At 42.1% G+C, this 17837-nt stretch overlaps 1 protein-coding gene across 3 annotated transcripts in view; it reads right to left on the reverse strand.

The window, feature by feature from the left end:
• Positions 1–17837, reverse strand: part of TPST1 (tyrosylprotein sulfotransferase 1) — a 137891-nt gene that overhangs the window by 251 nt on the left and 119803 nt on the right. For 2 of the 3 annotated variants that reach the window (XM_043499583.1, XM_043499584.1), the window contains one exon: positions 16479–16942. In XM_043499583.1, the coding sequence (XP_043355518.1) occupies position 16942 (1 nt within the window). In that variant the 3' untranslated portion in view covers positions 16479–16941. Of the gene's footprint in view, positions 1–12111; positions 12182–16478; positions 16943–17837 lie in introns of those variants that run through there. The other variant, XM_043499585.1, reaches the window with a different exon arrangement.

Below are 17837 nucleotides of genomic sequence, written 5' to 3' on the forward strand. Positions count from 1 at the left end.
ACACCCACATCTGATGGTTATACAATCATACAGTACCAAAACAATTACAGGATGAATGTAAATGTGTACAGCTTTTGTCAATGTAGAGTGCTATGTACAGGTCAACTATTAATACAGGAGGTTTGATTCTTCACTCTCTTGCACCTTGCGTAGTCATACAACTCTGAAAAAAATGTAAAAGGCTACCAAAGCAGAACACTCCATTCTCACCAGGGTAGTGCGTGGGTACGAGTGATTACACAACGTGCCAGGCAGTAGAATGTCAAACATAGTAAAATACATGGCTCCTTAATGAACAGATACAGGATGTATTTGTATTTACTAGATTTGTATTTAGGATCTAACCATCTCTGAAGAAGTCAAACTAATGAGTAGGGCCCTACCAAATTCACAGCCATGAAAAACGCATCACGGCCTGTGAAATCTGGTCTTTTGTGTGCTTTTACCCTATACTGTACAGATTTCATGGGGAGACCAGCATTTCTCAGATTGGGGGCCCTGAACCAAAAGATTTGTGGGGGGGGCAGGAGAGGGGCTTTGGTATTACCACCCTTAGGTCTGCACTGCTGCCTTCAGAGCTGGGTGGCTACTGAGGGCCCAGCTCAGCAGGCAGTAACACAGAAGTAAGGGTGGCAATACCATACCGTGCCATCCTTAGTTCTGCAGGGCTGCTGGCGGTGGCTCTGCCTTCAGAGCTGGGCTCCTGACCAGCAGCCATTGCTCTCCAGATTCCCAGCTCTGAAGGCAGCGTCACCGCCAGCAGCAGCACAGAAGTAAGGGTAGCAGTACTGCAACCTCCCCTACAATAACCTTGCAAACCCACCCCCTCACCCCACTTCTTTTTGGGTCAGAACCCCTACAATTACAACACAGTGAAATTTCAGATTTAAATAGCTGAAATCTTGAAATTATAGGATTTTAAAAATTGTAGACTGCAAAATGGACCCTGAATTTGGTAGGGCCATAGTAATAAGACATCACAGATCCAATATTCTCAGCCATTTTGGCATGGAGGCAAGTAAGGCAATATTTCTGTAGAACAGATTTACAACTGTCTAACACTAATCCAAGAATTTAATACGCAACCAGATCCCTAGTTTCCAGATCATTTTTCTCATTTTTGTCTTCAATGAGTCTATACAACTGAGTAAGAATCAGTATTTGCACCAATGTCTCATAGTATTAGAGAGTCAGGTATTCATTATCTAGCAGTAGGTCTCAACTTTCAGAATTTTAAAAAATATTTGATGCAATACCGAACAAGAAAAATGAAACTACAGTTACTGACCTAAGCCTCTGAATTATTTGAAAATAATTAAATTTGACTCAAATACACAGATTGGAAATATATTGTGTAAATGTCTTTACTCTTTCAGGACAGCTTGTCCCATGGACAGTTTCACAGTGATGGGGCAGTTAACTGTCAGATAGCATCATTTTAATTTCAACTGCTTGGCTCCATTTATGACAAAACAAACAGAAATTCACTTATGACTGTAAACATAAGTAACTCAGCATTAAAGCACTATGCATACATTAATGTTAAAGCTTGAATTTGAACATCCTCCTACATACACACACCCCCACCCTAAAAATGTTTGACTATTGCAAGGGAACATGAAAAAGGAACTGTACCACACACAGCTGATATGGACTAGACTGAGTTAAATGCAAAAATGAAACTAGCATAGTGAAAAAAAAATTCTTTAAAAATGGTTTTAGTTTAAGGTGTTAAGGTGTTTTCTCTTGTTTTCTTGAATTGATTTTTAATCGAACAGTAGCCCTTAATTGGAAAGGATTCTTCAGGGGAAAAAGAACATGACCAAAGGTCTTTACATTTCCTCTGAAATTCACACATACAAGGGTTATGGATAATAAAACATGTTTTAAGCTTGTTTGATTTTGCTCAGTCAGCAACTAAAGTATCTAGAGAGACATAGTATTATTTCACTTCGGAAGAAATAAGAAACCAAATTTATTCCCCCACATTGCCATTCATGAACAGAGTTTTCTAGTATGGAAAGTGACACACACATTTTGTACCAGGTTAAACTGTATATAATAGACTATTTTTTTAAAAACTATGACAATGTTCGACATTTCCCAGTGACTCAGGTAAGAGATTTTAAGAGACCTGATGCAGAAGAGAAACCAAAATACTTCAGCCCCACGGATCAGCGCCTCCCCCTCCCTCCCAATCACCCCCCAGCACCTCCCAATCAGCTGTTTTTGGCATGCATGAGGTTTGGGGGGGAAGAAGTGAGAGCACTGCAGGTTCCAGGGAGGGGGCAGGAAGGGGTTTGAGCAATGAGCACCCCGTCACATTGGAAAGGTGGCGCCTGTAGCTCCAGCCCCAGAGTTGGTGCCTATACAAGGAGCCGCATATTAACTTCTTAAGAGCCACATGTGGCTCTGGAGCCACAGGCTGGCCACCCCTGTTTTAGATGTTAATCCTTTTATTTGACAGTGTAGGAGGAAATATTTTAAGTTTAAATAGTAGTGATTGCTTTTGCTACACCTGTACCTTACACTATTCATAATGGAAAAATATAATTATAAATAAACTAACAAGTGATGGGGAAAAGTCATTAGACAAAAATAAAGATTTAAGTATGAAAATCACCTCTTCCCTCTTGTTCATACAGATTAAGTCACTATGTTTAATTCCTGATGGCACACACAGCAGCTGACTGAGGTGCCTTGCTATCTAGTGGGCCAAAACCCAAGTGTTAGATGGGTGCAAGCACTGCAAACTGGAGCTCAATGCATTTTCAAAAGGAAATTTCTCCTCCTTATTACATGTATAGTTGATTAATGAATCTTAGAATCACAGCTCTAGAGAATGGGGAAATGAAACCTTGCAACTATTCCTCGCTTAGCATTAAGTCTTCTTTCTAAAATAATAATGATTAATCAGCCAAATTTCAAGCGAAAGCTTGAAACAATTGCATAATTATTTTTTGTATTAAACTATTATATTGCAGGTCCCTGTCTTAACCAAGCTTGGCTTTTCATACTGCATCAGCAATAGTTTTATTTGAAAGTGACAATGTACACTTCAGTTGCTTCCATCAATGCTGAGCTGTCTGTCAACGGAAGGATCAGCTTGAAGAAAAATATGCCAATTTTGTAAGTTACTGGGAGCTTTAAGGAAAAGATTTTACGCAGAATATTCTAACAACATGAATTCTATATCTATTCTATAAGACTGCCTTAACCCCCCGGCCCCTCCCCAGCTGTCCCCCCTCCCCTGCAGCCTCAGCGCGAGGTGAGGCTAGGGGTCTGGCTCGCCACTCCTGCCGGGCAGCGCGGCAGTGGCGTGGCTGGCTCTGGCCAGGCGGCAGGGCTTTGCTGCTCTAAGCAGCATGGTTGGGGGGGTTGGATAAGGGGCAAAGGGTCCTAGGGGGCAGTCAGGGGACAGGGGGCATTGGATAGGCATGGGAGTCCCGGGGTGTGTGTGTCTGGAGGCGGGGGTGTGGCTAGGGGTCAGGAGAGTCAGGGGACAGGGAGGGTTGAATAGGGGGTGGGGTCCCGGGGGGCAGTTAGGGGCGGGGCTGTGCTAGGGGTCAGGGCACTCAGGGGACGGGGGGGTTGGATAGGCATGGAAGTCCCAGGGGTGTCTGTCTGGGGGCAGGGGTGTGGATAGGGGTTGGGGCAATCAGGGGACAAGGAGGGGGTTGGATAGGCGTGGAAGTCCCAGGGGTGCCTGTCTGGGGGCAGGGGTGTGGATAGGGGTTGGGGCAGTCAGGGGACAGGGAGGGAGTGGTCAGGGGACAAGGAGCATTGGATGGGTTGGGGGTTCTGAATGGGGCAGGAAGTGGGAGGGGGCAGAGGCCAGGCTGTCTGGGGAGGCACAGCCTTCCCTACCTGACCCTCAATACAGTTTTGCAACCCTGATGTGGCCCTCGGGGCCAAAAAGTCTGCCCACCCCTGCCTTCAGACTCTGGAGTGTCTCAGGTTGGATGTCCAAACTTAGTGGGTTCTTGAAAATATTGGTCTTAGAAATTAGCCAACTTTTGGACAGTTATTTGTATGTCAAACCGAACTGATCAGCAACAGAGATACAAGGCTAGCTAGCTAACAGTAAAATAGGAAGTGCAACCAGAAGGACATCATGATTTTCTTGTCTTACTTTCTTTTAAAGAAAGTCTACAGTGATCAGTTTACGCATCTTAAACCTATCTCCACAAACATCTTCCATTAAAATCTTAATTAAACTGAATATGCAACCCTCAGATGAACACTGCTTCACAATACAATCGTGAGGATAAGAAGAAGAACGCACCTTGTAAAACAAACTTCATATGCTTGAATTTATACACTATCTCTATTTCTAGAGAGACAAAGTGGGAGAACTCACACAGAATAATTATAAAAGACCAAAAAAACCCATCACATCAACTGTAGGTAAGCACTTTTCACAAAAGGATCATTCTACATCTGACCTCTCAGTCCTCACCCTCAACTGAAACCTGCACAATACCTTTGAAAGATGAACCCGGAACTTAACTTCATTCTACTAGATACTAAAAATTATGGACTTAATAACACACTGGATTTATGGTTCATTACCACGTATAATCCACTAACCCTCCTTGTTCTATGACTGTAGAAGTGTTAACTGCCCACTTCATCTTGAATTGTTTCCTGCAATTGTTCACTCCTTATCTCTTCCACCTCTGTAGTGAGCTGTAGCTCATGAAAGTTTATGCTCTAATACATTTGTTAGTCTCTAAGGTGCCACAAATCCTCCTTTTCTGTATTTAGCTGTGACACTGAAAACCTTTCGAGACCTGAAGAATAGCTCTGCATAAGCTCAAAAACTTGTCTCTTTCACCAACAGAAGTTAGTCCAGGGGTTCTCCAACCGGGGGGGGGGGGTCAGGGCCCCTCAGGGGGTCACGAGGTTATTATATGGGGAGTTGCAAGCTGTCAACTTCCACCCCAAACCCCACTTTGCCTCCAGCATTTATAATGGTGTTAAATATATTAAAAAGTGTTTTTCACTTATAAGGGGGCTCACACTCAGAGGCTTGGTATGTGAAAGGGGTCACCAGTACAAAAGCCTGAGAACCACTGAGTTAGTCTAATAAAAGATAGGTTTCAGAGTAGCAGCCGTGTTAGTCTGTATTCGCAAAAAGAAAAGGAGTACTTGTGGCACCTTAGAGACTAACAAATTTATTAGAGCATAAGCTTTCGTGAGCTACAGCATCCGATGAAGTGAGCTGTAGCTCACGAAAGCTTATGCTCTAATAAATTTGTTAGTCTCTAAGGTGCCCCAAGTACTCCTTTTCTTTTTAATAAAAGATATTACCTCACCCAGCTCGTCTCTCTAATATCCTGGGACCAACAAGGCTACAACACCACAACAAACGGCTTTATTTCTCAGACAGTTACATAACATACAAGGCCAGCCTTAAATCCAAAAAGGGCCCCTCCCCCAATCACATTTGTATAAATCCCCAAGGCCATATTTGTCAGTAGTGTACAACAGGCACAAAAATAGCAATGATCCTTCTTCTGGGAAATTGTACATTTTGTGCTAAGAATAAAGCTCTTTCAAGAGGAACAAGAGGCTATATTTGATCAGTTTTCATATGGAACACAGATTGCAAAATACCTACGAACACACAACCCCAAACCCATGATAGAGCTACTAAAATTACCAGAACTACTATGAAAAATAATGCTGTGACCTCAGCCTTAATGTAGTGTAAAAAAAGGGCACCTTCATCATCAAAATAGAATTTATCACGCATAATTTATTTAGTGTGCACATACAAGAATAAGATTATGTAATGGCGTCCTTTTCAGCTATCTAATCAAAATAAATTGCAGAATACATCACTGTTTACAAGGACTGAAGGCAAAATTGTGAGTTCAGGGAAAGCATTGTTATTTGTTAACTAACACATCCATACTAGTTCTAGAATTTATCATGTAAAAGTCATACAGTACTTCAGTCATTTTCTGCCACCTTTCCTAGCCTTTTCCTTCCAAGAAGCAGAATAGGCAAATAAATTCACCCTCACAGCCAATGAAACTGATGACATTCCTATAATATATAACAGTTTATTATTCAGACAGTACTTAAATTCTGTTTAGGGTCATCTTTGTACAGCAGATCAAAAACTAACCCAGAAATCAGGCAGAGTTAAGCAGAAATGAACATATATTATGAGCGCCTGGACTTCTGGGATAGCATCTGTACAAGTCAATTATGTAATTATTACAACACATGAAAAATGGTTCCTTAACATAAGCAATAACTGCACTTTTTGAAGGTTAAAGAAGCGACTTTGTAGGAGTGCAGTAAATGTCAACAATGGTATTTCAGTTACACAGGTTCAAACAAATGTTTCCTTTTTTTAAATATGTATGAAAATCCAAAAACCCAAACAGGCTAGTAGGAAAAGGTAAGCCATCCACTTTCATATTAAATTAGGCACACTAAGTGTACACCAGCGTTTTCAATTTATGACCAACGGCAGTAAAATACCATGTGGCCCACATGTTTATCATTTGACTCCTGAATCCCTCCCTTCCAGCTTTTATCCTCTATCTCCAAAAACAAGCAAAGAGAAGTATTTACTACAGAAGCATTCCTGAACTCCACCACATTCCTTTACGACAATCCAGATTGCTCTTTCTATTAGACTGATCTGCCCAAGAACCAGATTATTATTATTTTTTTTTTTAAGTCTAACCTCTATGGCACTATTCATGCTTTGGAATGAATTTCACTATAGGTATAATTAATTCTTTTAATTAGAACTGGTCAAAAAATGTTTCAAAGGAAGTTTTTTGAACTCTTGATGCAAAACAAACATCAAGACTGCCCAATTGTCATGTTCTGGGTGCTAAGCCTTAAACTTTAGAGCAGGATGAGAAGGGGAAGGTGAGGAAGACTGTATACATTTTGCCAATATATCAGCTGAGGCTTTAAATTTTATTCGTGGAGAAATGCCAGATTAATTCCACATCAGATTAGAAAGGTTTCAGGTAGGGCTCACCTCTAGTTCACAACATACTTTCAACACTTGGGGCTTGATTACACTTGAAATGCTACAGTGTTGCAGCTGTGTTGCTGTAGCACTTCAGCGTAGCCACTATCTATGTTGCTGGGAAGGATTCTCCATCAACATAATGACAGGTTTCAGAGTAGCAGCCGTGTTAGTCTGTATTTGCAAAAAGAAAAGGAGTATTTGTGGCACCTTAGAGACTAAAATTTATTTGAGCATAAGCTTTCGTGAGCTACAGCATCCGACGAAGTGAGCTGTAGCTCACGAAAGCTTATGCTCAAATAAATTTGTTAGTCTCTAAGGTGCCACAAGTATTCCTTTTCCATCAGCATAGGAGAAGCAGTAGCTAGGTCAATGGAAGAATTCTTCTGTGGACCTAGCATTGGCTACACTGGAGTTTAGGTTGATTTATCTAGGCTGCTCAGAGATATAGATTTTTCACACCCCTGAGCAATGTAGTTAAGCAGACCTAATTTTCTAGCATAGACCAGGCCTTTGAATCCGTGTACAAATCTATGAGATGGACCAGTGTCTTTACGGCAAAGAGGCGCCTTCTACCAAAGTCCAGTCTAATATAGAATGGCATCTCTGGATTTTAGCCATCGAGTTGTCCAACCCTGCCCAGAGCAGATCTAAATGACACAGCAGTATCCGTCAGCAGCAGGTTCACACTAACATTCACATGAGTGCTAGTAGTGGTACAGCTGTACCAGTACTACTGTGACGGTGGATAATTTCAGGGGGGGAAAAAAACATTGTATGAGAGGCTACAATGACACATTCCCACATGAACCCATCCCCAAACAGAGCAAAGGCATTGAAAAAAAGAAATTTTCAAAAAGGAGAAAGGCATCCATTAGAAAGCAAGCATTTCTTTGGCTATGCCTGAGTGAAACAGTAATGTCATTACCACCAGTAGTGTCTTCAGAAGAGTGATTACGAACCTCAAATAATTTTCTTTTAATTAAATGCCACAAGTCTTTACGAGACTGAAGTAACTAACCATTCTATTTTCAATCACTATTCAAATATTTATTCAATTCAGAACAGCAATCACTGAATTGCATGGCACATAAATTTATTATAAGTCATGTAAGTGCTTAAATATTCATGATTCACACACTACTCTACAATAATCATTTAGGCATGTAATTAGTATGTACTTGTAATAAACTAGGAACCAGTTTCCTCCGTAGAGAAGGGAGGGACAAGATGACATATTTTCCATCCATGGTTCTATGAAAACTAACAAGTAACTTCAAAACAAGCTAATATCAACCCAAACATACAGTAACCGCTTTGTTCAGAACCAGCACTTAATCAATCACCAGAACTTAATCAGCAACCAATTCACACTAAAAATATTAAGAAATTAGATACAAGTTTATTTTCTTGCATATTTACTATAGCCTATTACATACATGTTCATTAGGAAGAGAAAAAATTTTAGTAAAATTCTTTTATTCAGAATTCAAACGACTGCTCAAATACTACTTTAAAGCAACAATGATAGGTAAGAATATTGGTAACAACACGGAAATGAAGCATCGCAATAAGATTTCATAACAATATTTGGCAAAGGAAGTTACATCCACTGTTTAGCATTTTTGGAATCCAATGTCCTGGTCACCAGGCTTCAGAAGTTTTATAAATCTTAGTGAACATAATTCACTATTCGTTCCAACTCTAAAAAAGTAATTTAAGAAGTTATATGCAAATAAAGCACCACTTCCAGCAGTGCTGACAGTGCAAACTAAAACCACAATTTAATTTGTCCACATGCCAACTGTCTGCATATCTTATCGCAGATCTTGCTCAGCTACCATCTTTAATGATGAATATTTTATCCATCATGGAGGGCAAAGAACATAGTGAATTAACAGATCACACCCAGGTGTCTGTATCTTGACCCTGTGTGCCTCATACAGAAAAGGAAGCAAATAAAATCCAATGCAATATATACTTAAAAATTGCTTCCTGCTATGACTGAGAAGAAAAAACAAACAAGTAATTCAGTATCCATTAAATATAGATTTTTAAATAAATTTTGATCCAAAAATCCAGATGGAAAGTAAGCTTTTTGAAGTGTCAGTTATTCTATTCCACATATATATTATCAAAATGCTAGACCATTATGTTGCTTGCCTGCTTGAAGGCAGACAGAAGCAGTTTTAAGGACATCTGATATCCAATTCTTCGTGTAAACTTGCACCTGACTGAAGTGATGTCAGTATCACAAACACGACTATATGTTACAGTCTGAGGACTAGTTTGGTCACAAGAAATACATCAATGATATACAGAGAGACTAAGCATAACAGGAGTTTATGACAAATGGTAGCAAGAGAAAGGGGAAGCTGAGGAAGACTTGCAGACTAGATTGTAATACAAATTGAAATAAATTTAAAATAAGCACCCATCCATAACTTTGAATTTTCTTTTGCACAACGTAAAACACACAAAGGATAAAAAACCTAAATAGAAATATCTGCTCCATCATACCAATCCATTAGATCATCCTACAAAAATACCTTCCTGATCTAGCCATCACATCTCTTCCCAGTCCCTCTTTCCCCACTTCCACTCCACAAAATATTAATGATGGGATTTACAGCATGCCCAGGTGGTCAACAATTTCAATTTTTTACAGATATTAGTTGGAGGACTTGCTTCTTACAGTCAAGTAACCTTCCTTGAGGGTACCATTTCCTTTTAAGCCATGGGGCCACAAGCTTGGATTCCCTTTTACTGGAACCGATGTGGTATCACATGGACAGAAGTGATGTCTCAGGGAGTGAGGCATCCAGACCACTTAAAGTAGGTCTACACTTCAAATGTTGCAGCAGTAACACTGCAGCACTTCAGTGTAGACATTAGCAACGCTGATGGCAGGGGTTCTCTCATCAGCATAGGTAATCCTTTCCCCAAGAGGCAGTAGCTAGGTCTATGGAAAAATTGTTCTGTTGACCTCCTGCTGTCTACACCAGGGGTGAGGTCGGCATAGCTACATCGCTCAGGGGGGTGTATTTTTCACATCCTGAAGAGATGTGGCTGTGGCAATGTAAGTTCCCAGTGTAAACCAGCTGACAGGGTTTTGTAGATCAACACCAACACTTTAAATTCAACCTGAAAGCTAGCACAGACCCCAAAGCTCTGAAGTAATGTCCTTTCAGCAAGAAGCACCTCTCAGAGATGGTCTTATGGCAAAGGTATTGAATTAGGACTCAGTCTTTTTGTGTTACTTTGGTCAAGTCACTTAATCTCTGTGCCTCAGTTTTGTGTAAAATGGGATTACTACTACTCCTGATTTTACAGAAGTAGTATTGTGAAATGCTTAGATACAATGGTGACAAGAGCCACAGAAAAACACTTAAAATAAATTAATATGGGAGCCATGCTATACACTGAACTGGATAATCTTAAGGGAAAGCTCCTTATGTGGACTGCAATACAATTCTCTAGTAAAGGAAAATGAGCTATTCCAGTTCCGATATGCTTTAATAGAACAAAGGGGAGTCTATCAATGGACTCTCTCGATAACACCAAGGTTTCCCTTCATCACAAAAAACTACTTTATTTTGCGTCGTTATTGCCAACTTTGAGGAAGTTACAATTTTTTAACTATAGCAAATACAACAGCCATTTTAATTAAGATACTATCACATGTTACATGAAAAGCACTTTACACAGAGACATGGAAAAAAAAAAACATTTTCGCTTTGCACAGTTTTATTCATTTACCACTGAATAAATATTTTATGAACTAACCGGAAACAAACGTTTGTAGGAATCCACCAATTAGTTGTTTTTAAACTCCATACGTATTCCTAGCTATATATAACGTTAAGATTCAAGACTCAATAAATATTTTACAAAATCTCTCAAACCACCAAAAGATCATGCTTATAGTATTATTTTATTGATCAGACACCACTGTAAGCTTTCCAACCTACCCACTGTCCCCAATACAGAATTTTTAACTTTCTCAAATTATACTACATCTATGCTTGAAAGCATTTGAATATGATGTGGTACAATCTCAATTTCTCTGACCTCTAACAATTGCCATCATCTAAGTATCAGCTCTCCGTGGAAACTTAATCAGGACTCCTTAGCTGGGTTCGGAATATCCAAGTTTACCTTGTTTTCCCTTATACAATGGGTCAAAATGTCTTGCTGTCCAGGAGCACTCAGTACGGAATTAAAATAAGACATGTCGATGAAAAATGATTAGCTTGAAAAATATATTACATAACCAATTTATATTGTTAATATGCCATTTGAATTATGCTATTTACCCCTTCCAAACTTTGCTTTTAAATGAGTGAGCTAACCAAAAAAGTGTCACAATAATCCATGCTAACATTGTATGTCTTTTTAAAATACCTGACCTCTAAACAAAAAATCAGGGGAATGGTCACGGGGATACAGAGCCTTTCACATTCAGATCACCAGTTCAGTTTTGATCTAGATCAGTAATCGTTCAAGTCTTGCTTTCAGTGGTCACACATGTTTACATTGTAAAAGCCACAACAACTATTAGCAACTTCACTGGCATTGCCACTAAGTATTTGGCAATGGAGTGAACTAGCCGTTAAGACTGCACTACTCTTTCAACCCTAGAAGTGCTCTCCTGAAGGTCAGGATTGAAGTACTTGCAGTACTGTTTGTAGAAACTTGTACTGGAGCTGCCCCAAATTGTACTTGTCCTGTATTTAAACAGATAACTTCAGTTTCCAGAGCTGTCATTCTATAGTTTCTATGAACACTAAATGCAAGTGTAAGTTAGAAACTAAAATAATAAACTTTTGATACACAGAGAACTATATTAAAATGGCTATCATAGAAATGGACAGGTGAGTAGATTGTTTGGGCTAGTAAGCATTCAAAATACATTTTCAAGGCTGGACCAATTGCTATTTGAATGATTAAGTTACATTGTTTGTTAACCAAAAGTAGAAGAGACAGTAGAAAAATTTTCCAGGATGCTCTTGGGAAGTCAGCATGAAGAAATAGCCTGAAGTGTGCAATGAGTGAAACAAGTTTATTTCTCCCATCCCGCCAGAGTTAACGCAAAGAAAAAAAATCACCTGAAGGTTATTCCATGCAGTTTCTATGTTTCCCTATAAACCAGTCCGTCCATAAGAAGTACAAGATACTCTAAAAAAGAAAAAGAAAAGACACAGCACCTCATTATAGAGCAGCCTGTCAAAAAACAGAAATGGACAGCAACAACATAAAGGCTATGGCTACACTGCATGCCACCTCCGGCAACGTGTGTAGGGTATGCATAGCTACATGCAGCAGTGAGAAGTTGCGTCCGCACTGTGGTGTGGAGCTACAAGTGTCAGTGAAAAGCTCTGTCAAGGGGGAGGCAGTGGAGAAACGCTCGGCAGCAGAGGAATGCTGGAGCCTCTTCCCGCTGCTGTTTTCTGCTAGAGCCTTTCCCCACAACAGGGAGCTGCTGGAGCCTTTCCCCACTGCCACAATGTCTCCAAATGTCTGTGAAGTCTGCTCTAGGCAAAAGCTTGATATATGCCCATGACCCACAAACCTTGGTTTCCCTGATGTTTTGACAGGGCTTGTATAGGCTGCTGCGCCAATAAAATATGTTTGAACTGAACAGCAGTCATCCAGAAAGATCAAACTATGTTTCACCAGTACGGTCATAAATTGTTATTATTTATATTATCATATAACCTAGAGATCAACCAAGATAGAGGCCCCAGTGTGTTAGGCACCATACACAGTAACAGACAGTTCCTATCCCAGACAAGTTACAGTCTACATGGACAAAGCATAGAAAAAAGGAAGTTTTTCCCTTTCACAGACGGGGAACTAAGGCGCAGAGATCTGCCAAAGGTGACACACAGAAAGCCTGCAGCAGAGCTGGGAACTGAAACCAGGGCTGCAGAGCCCCAGTTCAGTGCCTTCACCACAACCCCATCTCTCCTCTCCTATCAGCAGTTCTCAAACTGGGGGTCAGGACCCCTCAGGGGACCGCGAGGTTATTGCATGGGCGGTCGCGAGCTGTCAGCCTCCACCCCAAACCCCGCTTTGCCTCCAGCATTTATAATGGTGTTAAATATATTTTAAAGTGTTTTTCATTGATAAGCGGGAGGGGGTCGCACTCAGAGACTCGGTACGTGAAAGGGGTCACCGGTTCAAAAGTTTGAGAACCACGGTCCCACACTAACGCGCTCAGAGTGCCGCCTCCCTGTACGCGGGGTGGGGCCCTTGACCCCGGGGACTCCTAGCACAGCCCCCCCCACACCGGCACTAGGTCTTTGGCCTTTCCCTCCCGCCGGCCTGACCCCGCCCCGGGCCGGGCTAGGAGGGGCTCGCCAGGGTGGATCAGGGCGAGCTCGTGACACGGCCCTGGGGAAACACCCGTCTTCGTGGCGGGGAAGGGGGAAGGGAAGGGGCCGCCCTACGGGGTCGGGGGGAGGGGGATGAGAACCCCCCTCCCCCCGCCCCAGGCCTGGTAACTGGGTCAGGACCGGCTCAGCACTGCCCTGACCCCCCGACGGCCCCGCGACCCCCCGCCACCAGGGGCTGGCAAGACCCCGCACCGCCACGCTCGCCCCGGCCGGGAGGGAGGGAGGAGGCGCCCGGCCCCGCCGCGGAGGGGGCTGCCCCACCTGCGTCTCCGGCCCCTGCGACGAACGCGACGGGCCTCAGCTCAGGCCGGTTCGGCAGGGCCCCTGCCGCTGCGTCAGCGCGCGCGCGGCGGCGTCACTTCCGGGTAGCTCCGGCGGGGGGGCGGGGCCTGAGCGAGAGGGGCGGGGCTAAGGAGAGTGGGCGGAGCACCCGAGGCAGCGGCTGAGGGAGAGGGAATGGGGGGAGGCAATCGGGGTAGCAGGCCCTGTCCCCAGCTGGAGGGGGTGGGGGAGGGTTAAGCCCCCCCCCCCCCAACGTTTTGGACCTGCAGGAGTGGCCCTGCTTGCAGAGCCCTGTCACTGGCAATGGGATGTTGCAGCCAGCCGGGCCCGGGGTGGCACCACAACCCCCTTCGGACAACACCATTACGACATGAGCCCGGGTGGGGGCAGAGGGGACTGGAGCCTGCGACCCGCTGCCCCAGGTGGGGGCGGAGCTCAGGTTTCAGCCCCAGCTCCCAGGCATTCAATGCTAGCCCTGGTGACCCCATTAAAATGGGGTTGCCACCCACTTGGGGGTCCTGCAGCACAGTTTGAGAACGCCTGGCCTAGAGTCCTATTGCGATAGGCATGGTGTTGTCAAGGATGAGGCTGTTACTAAGGCCTTACTGCTTCAGGGGGCACAGGGTGGTCTCCAGCTGCCCCAAAGAGTTGCTGTATCACAATGTATGTCACCATAGCGTGATGCATCTGTCCCCTCCTAAGAGTGCCAATAATCCTCAGAGACATTTCATTGATGTGCCAGACAGGGAGACACTTTCACTTAGATCTGTAATAGCCCTTAAAATAAGGAACGGTGGCAAATGAGCTAACAAAGAGGACTGCCACAATAGCTCATTGAGGCTATAAAAGAGGATGTGTTTAGCTCTGTTACCAAGCAGATCATGTGGAATAATGATCCTTCCATTGACAAAGCCTCTTGCTTGCTGACTCTTTCTGAGCTGCAATGAGTGAACATAAATGCTGACGTCACAAATATCAGATTTACCAGAGTGAAAGCGTTATTACAGCGCTTTTAAAGTCTGAGTGAACAGTCACTACTGTTTTTGCTGCACATGCTATACCAGGACAGAAATAAAGGGCTGTAACAGTCTGTAAGACTGTTATTGTAATTCTAAAGAATGTTCGTGTGCAATTTGAACCTAGGATTATTTTCTACAGTTTAGGAAGGCAGCATAGTTAAAGTAATTTAAATTATTAAAAGCACATGCCCACCCGTTAAGGAGTGTATAGTACAGGGGTTTGGGAGTCTATTACGGGGGGGGGGGTTTGTGAGCTTGTATTCATCCACAAAAGCTTATGCTCCAATATGTCCGTTAGTCTATAAGGTGCCACAGGACTCTTTGCCGCTTTTACAGATCCAGACTAACACGGCTACCTCTCTGATACTATTCTACATGTGTTACATAGTGTATGAATGAGGGAAGAGACCCACACTCTGAGCTTCGCTCCTGCAGAGGTCAAATTCTCATTTTTTTCTTTCCAAAACCATCAGAAATGGCATCCCTGCTCCCCTTATAGTCTGCAACTGGCCTTACTCCCACAGCTGCTTAGCCTTTAAATCAGAGCATTGGCATTTTCCAGACCGGGCAGCCCGACGAATGCTTAGGAGGCATGTTTTATTTATGGTGCTTGCCTCAGGGAGAAAAATAGTTAAGATTACTTCTATTCAAACAAAAACACAGCTTCCTCCCTCCCTCCCCAACTGCCTTTCATTGACATAGGCTCTAACTTTCACCTCTGGGTCTGAAACCATCCAGCTCTCACCACAGACGTGAGAGGTGCTTGTTGGGTTGGTTGTGCATGGGGTGTGGGTTTTTTGGTAAATTCCGGTTAAATGAATTGAGCTGCATTTGACTTATTGAGCACATGCAGCTCAGCAACTGCCATTACGCTTCTTTCTCCTAGTTTTAGCATTGTATAGCATGTGGCAAGAGCTGCAAGTGGCTAGGTAGGAAAGGAACTATCAACTGACAATCTGAATGAGGTAGTGGGGAGGGATCTGTAAATGTCTAATTGAAACAAGGACAAAATCTTTTCACCACAAAGTGAGACTGTAAACACTGCATTAATCCTTCTAGTGAGAATCTCCACCACCTAAGTAAGTTTGAATGGGTAGTATAGTGTCTTACTTCTCACCCATAAATCAATCTTCTGTTACACAGAGGACCTAGGTTCCATCCACTCCCACTTGATAAGCTGGGAAAGGAGGCACTGCAATAACAGAGCAAGGAAAGCATCTCTCACACAACAGCCCCAACATGGGCATACCGAAGAGAGGAAAGCAGGCCATTGATGTCAATTAGTCATGATGCTCAACAATATTTCAGGAGGTACTGAGTAGTGGGGCAGAGTTCCAAGAGTATGACTTCAGCCACTGATTTTTTTTCCCCCAAGATACCAGAGTTCAAACCAAACACATATTCAGAAAGAAGACAACAGGAGCAGCACTGGACCCATTAAGTCAAAGAAAAACCCTACCTATCCTATGATGCCTTTAATGTTTTAGAGTAGCAGCCGTGTTAGTCTGTATTCGCAAAAAGAAAAGGAGTACTTGTGGCACCTTAGAGACTAACAAATTTATTAGAGCATAAGCTTTCGTGAGCGATGAAGTGAGCTGTAGCTCACGAAAGCTTATGCTCTAATAAATGTGTTAGTCTCTAAGGTGCCACAAGTACTCCTTTTCTTTTTAACGTTTTAGTTAGTGTATGGCAAGGCCATTTCTGTCTCTACTGTAGATAAAACCCAATAGATTAATTCTTTCTTCAAAACTTTCTGAAATCAGATTTTGGTTGAGAGGCTTTTGTGCACATCTATATTTGTTCAGATTATAAAAAAAACAAGTTAATATATTTTATTTCACAATAGACTATACATAATTTTTTTTCTTTTACACATTAAATGAAATACATAGATTACATAGTTTACATAGAATTGAAAATACATAATAAGACAAAGTGCTACAGTATCCACAATATTAAATTAACATTATTCACAAACTTATTTAAAATGTAAAAACAACCCCACACATTTGCAGACACTGAATATCTCCAACTGCCAATCAGTATCTAGGATTGGTTTTTCAAAGGCATTCAGGAATATAATGCATAGAGACAACATCTTGCTGACAAAATGTAAAACATGACAAAATAAAAATCCTTATAAAAGTCCCACTGAAGCACTATCTGTAAACTCATACTAAACCTGTGAAAGTAAAATGACCAAAAATTCTTGTCCTGGAAAGTAACATCCATCTGAAGATCTGTATAAAATAAATAAATAGAATTCCCAGATCAGACTCAGCTTATTCACAGAAAGAAAAATGAAACAACCTTGAGGGTTTGTTTTTAAAAATTTTAAACAATTAGAAAATTTAAAACTATCTTAGTTCTCCTCTATAGTGCAAAGGACAATCTAAAAAGCATTACAAAAATTTATTCTTTTTTGAAGCTGTAAGTAACCATACAGATCAGCATAACTACAAGGTTCAGTACTGCCAATGATTACTTAAAGCCACCTGTGTCCAAAGTGTCCCAGGCCCTAGCTCACAGAGGCTCTGGATGTGTTGTGAGAACTTCATGCTATATTCTGTGTTTTGTATCATTGCCCTTTCTGGCTGGTGATCAGTTGTATGACCCAGTACTTCTGCACTGTGCTTTGCTACCCAGGAAGCACAAGAATCCTAAGCACAGGATATGGCATGAAGTTCTTCCAACACATCCACAAACTCTAAGCGACCTTGGTTGAAACTCAAGCTGGGGAAACCCTGCCTCCATGGACATACTTCAGTCTAAATCTGATCCATTTCGCCCCCAAACTAACCTGCATTACCTTTCCACTGAATGCATCTGATGAAGTGAGCTCTAGTTCACAAAAGCTTATGCTCAAATAAATTTGTTAGTCTGTATCCGCAAAAAGAAAAGGAGTATTTGTGGCACCTTAGAGACTAACACAGCTGCTACTCTGAAACCTTACAACAGAAGGGACTCACATTGGCAACCAGGTGCAGACAAGCCAGATTAGCCAAGCTATCCACCACCAGGAAAAGATTTACCGACAGACTTCAAAGATGCTATAATGGAGACAAACATTTCTTTGCCTCCGGCACTACCACAGCATGAGAATTCAAGAAGTCTGTATGATACAAACTATCAGCT

This window comes from Dermochelys coriacea, chromosome 17 (genome assembly GCF_009764565.3).
Source record: "Dermochelys coriacea isolate rDerCor1 chromosome 17, rDerCor1.pri.v4, whole genome shotgun sequence".
Taxonomy (NCBI): domain Eukaryota; kingdom Metazoa; phylum Chordata; order Testudines; family Dermochelyidae; genus Dermochelys; species Dermochelys coriacea.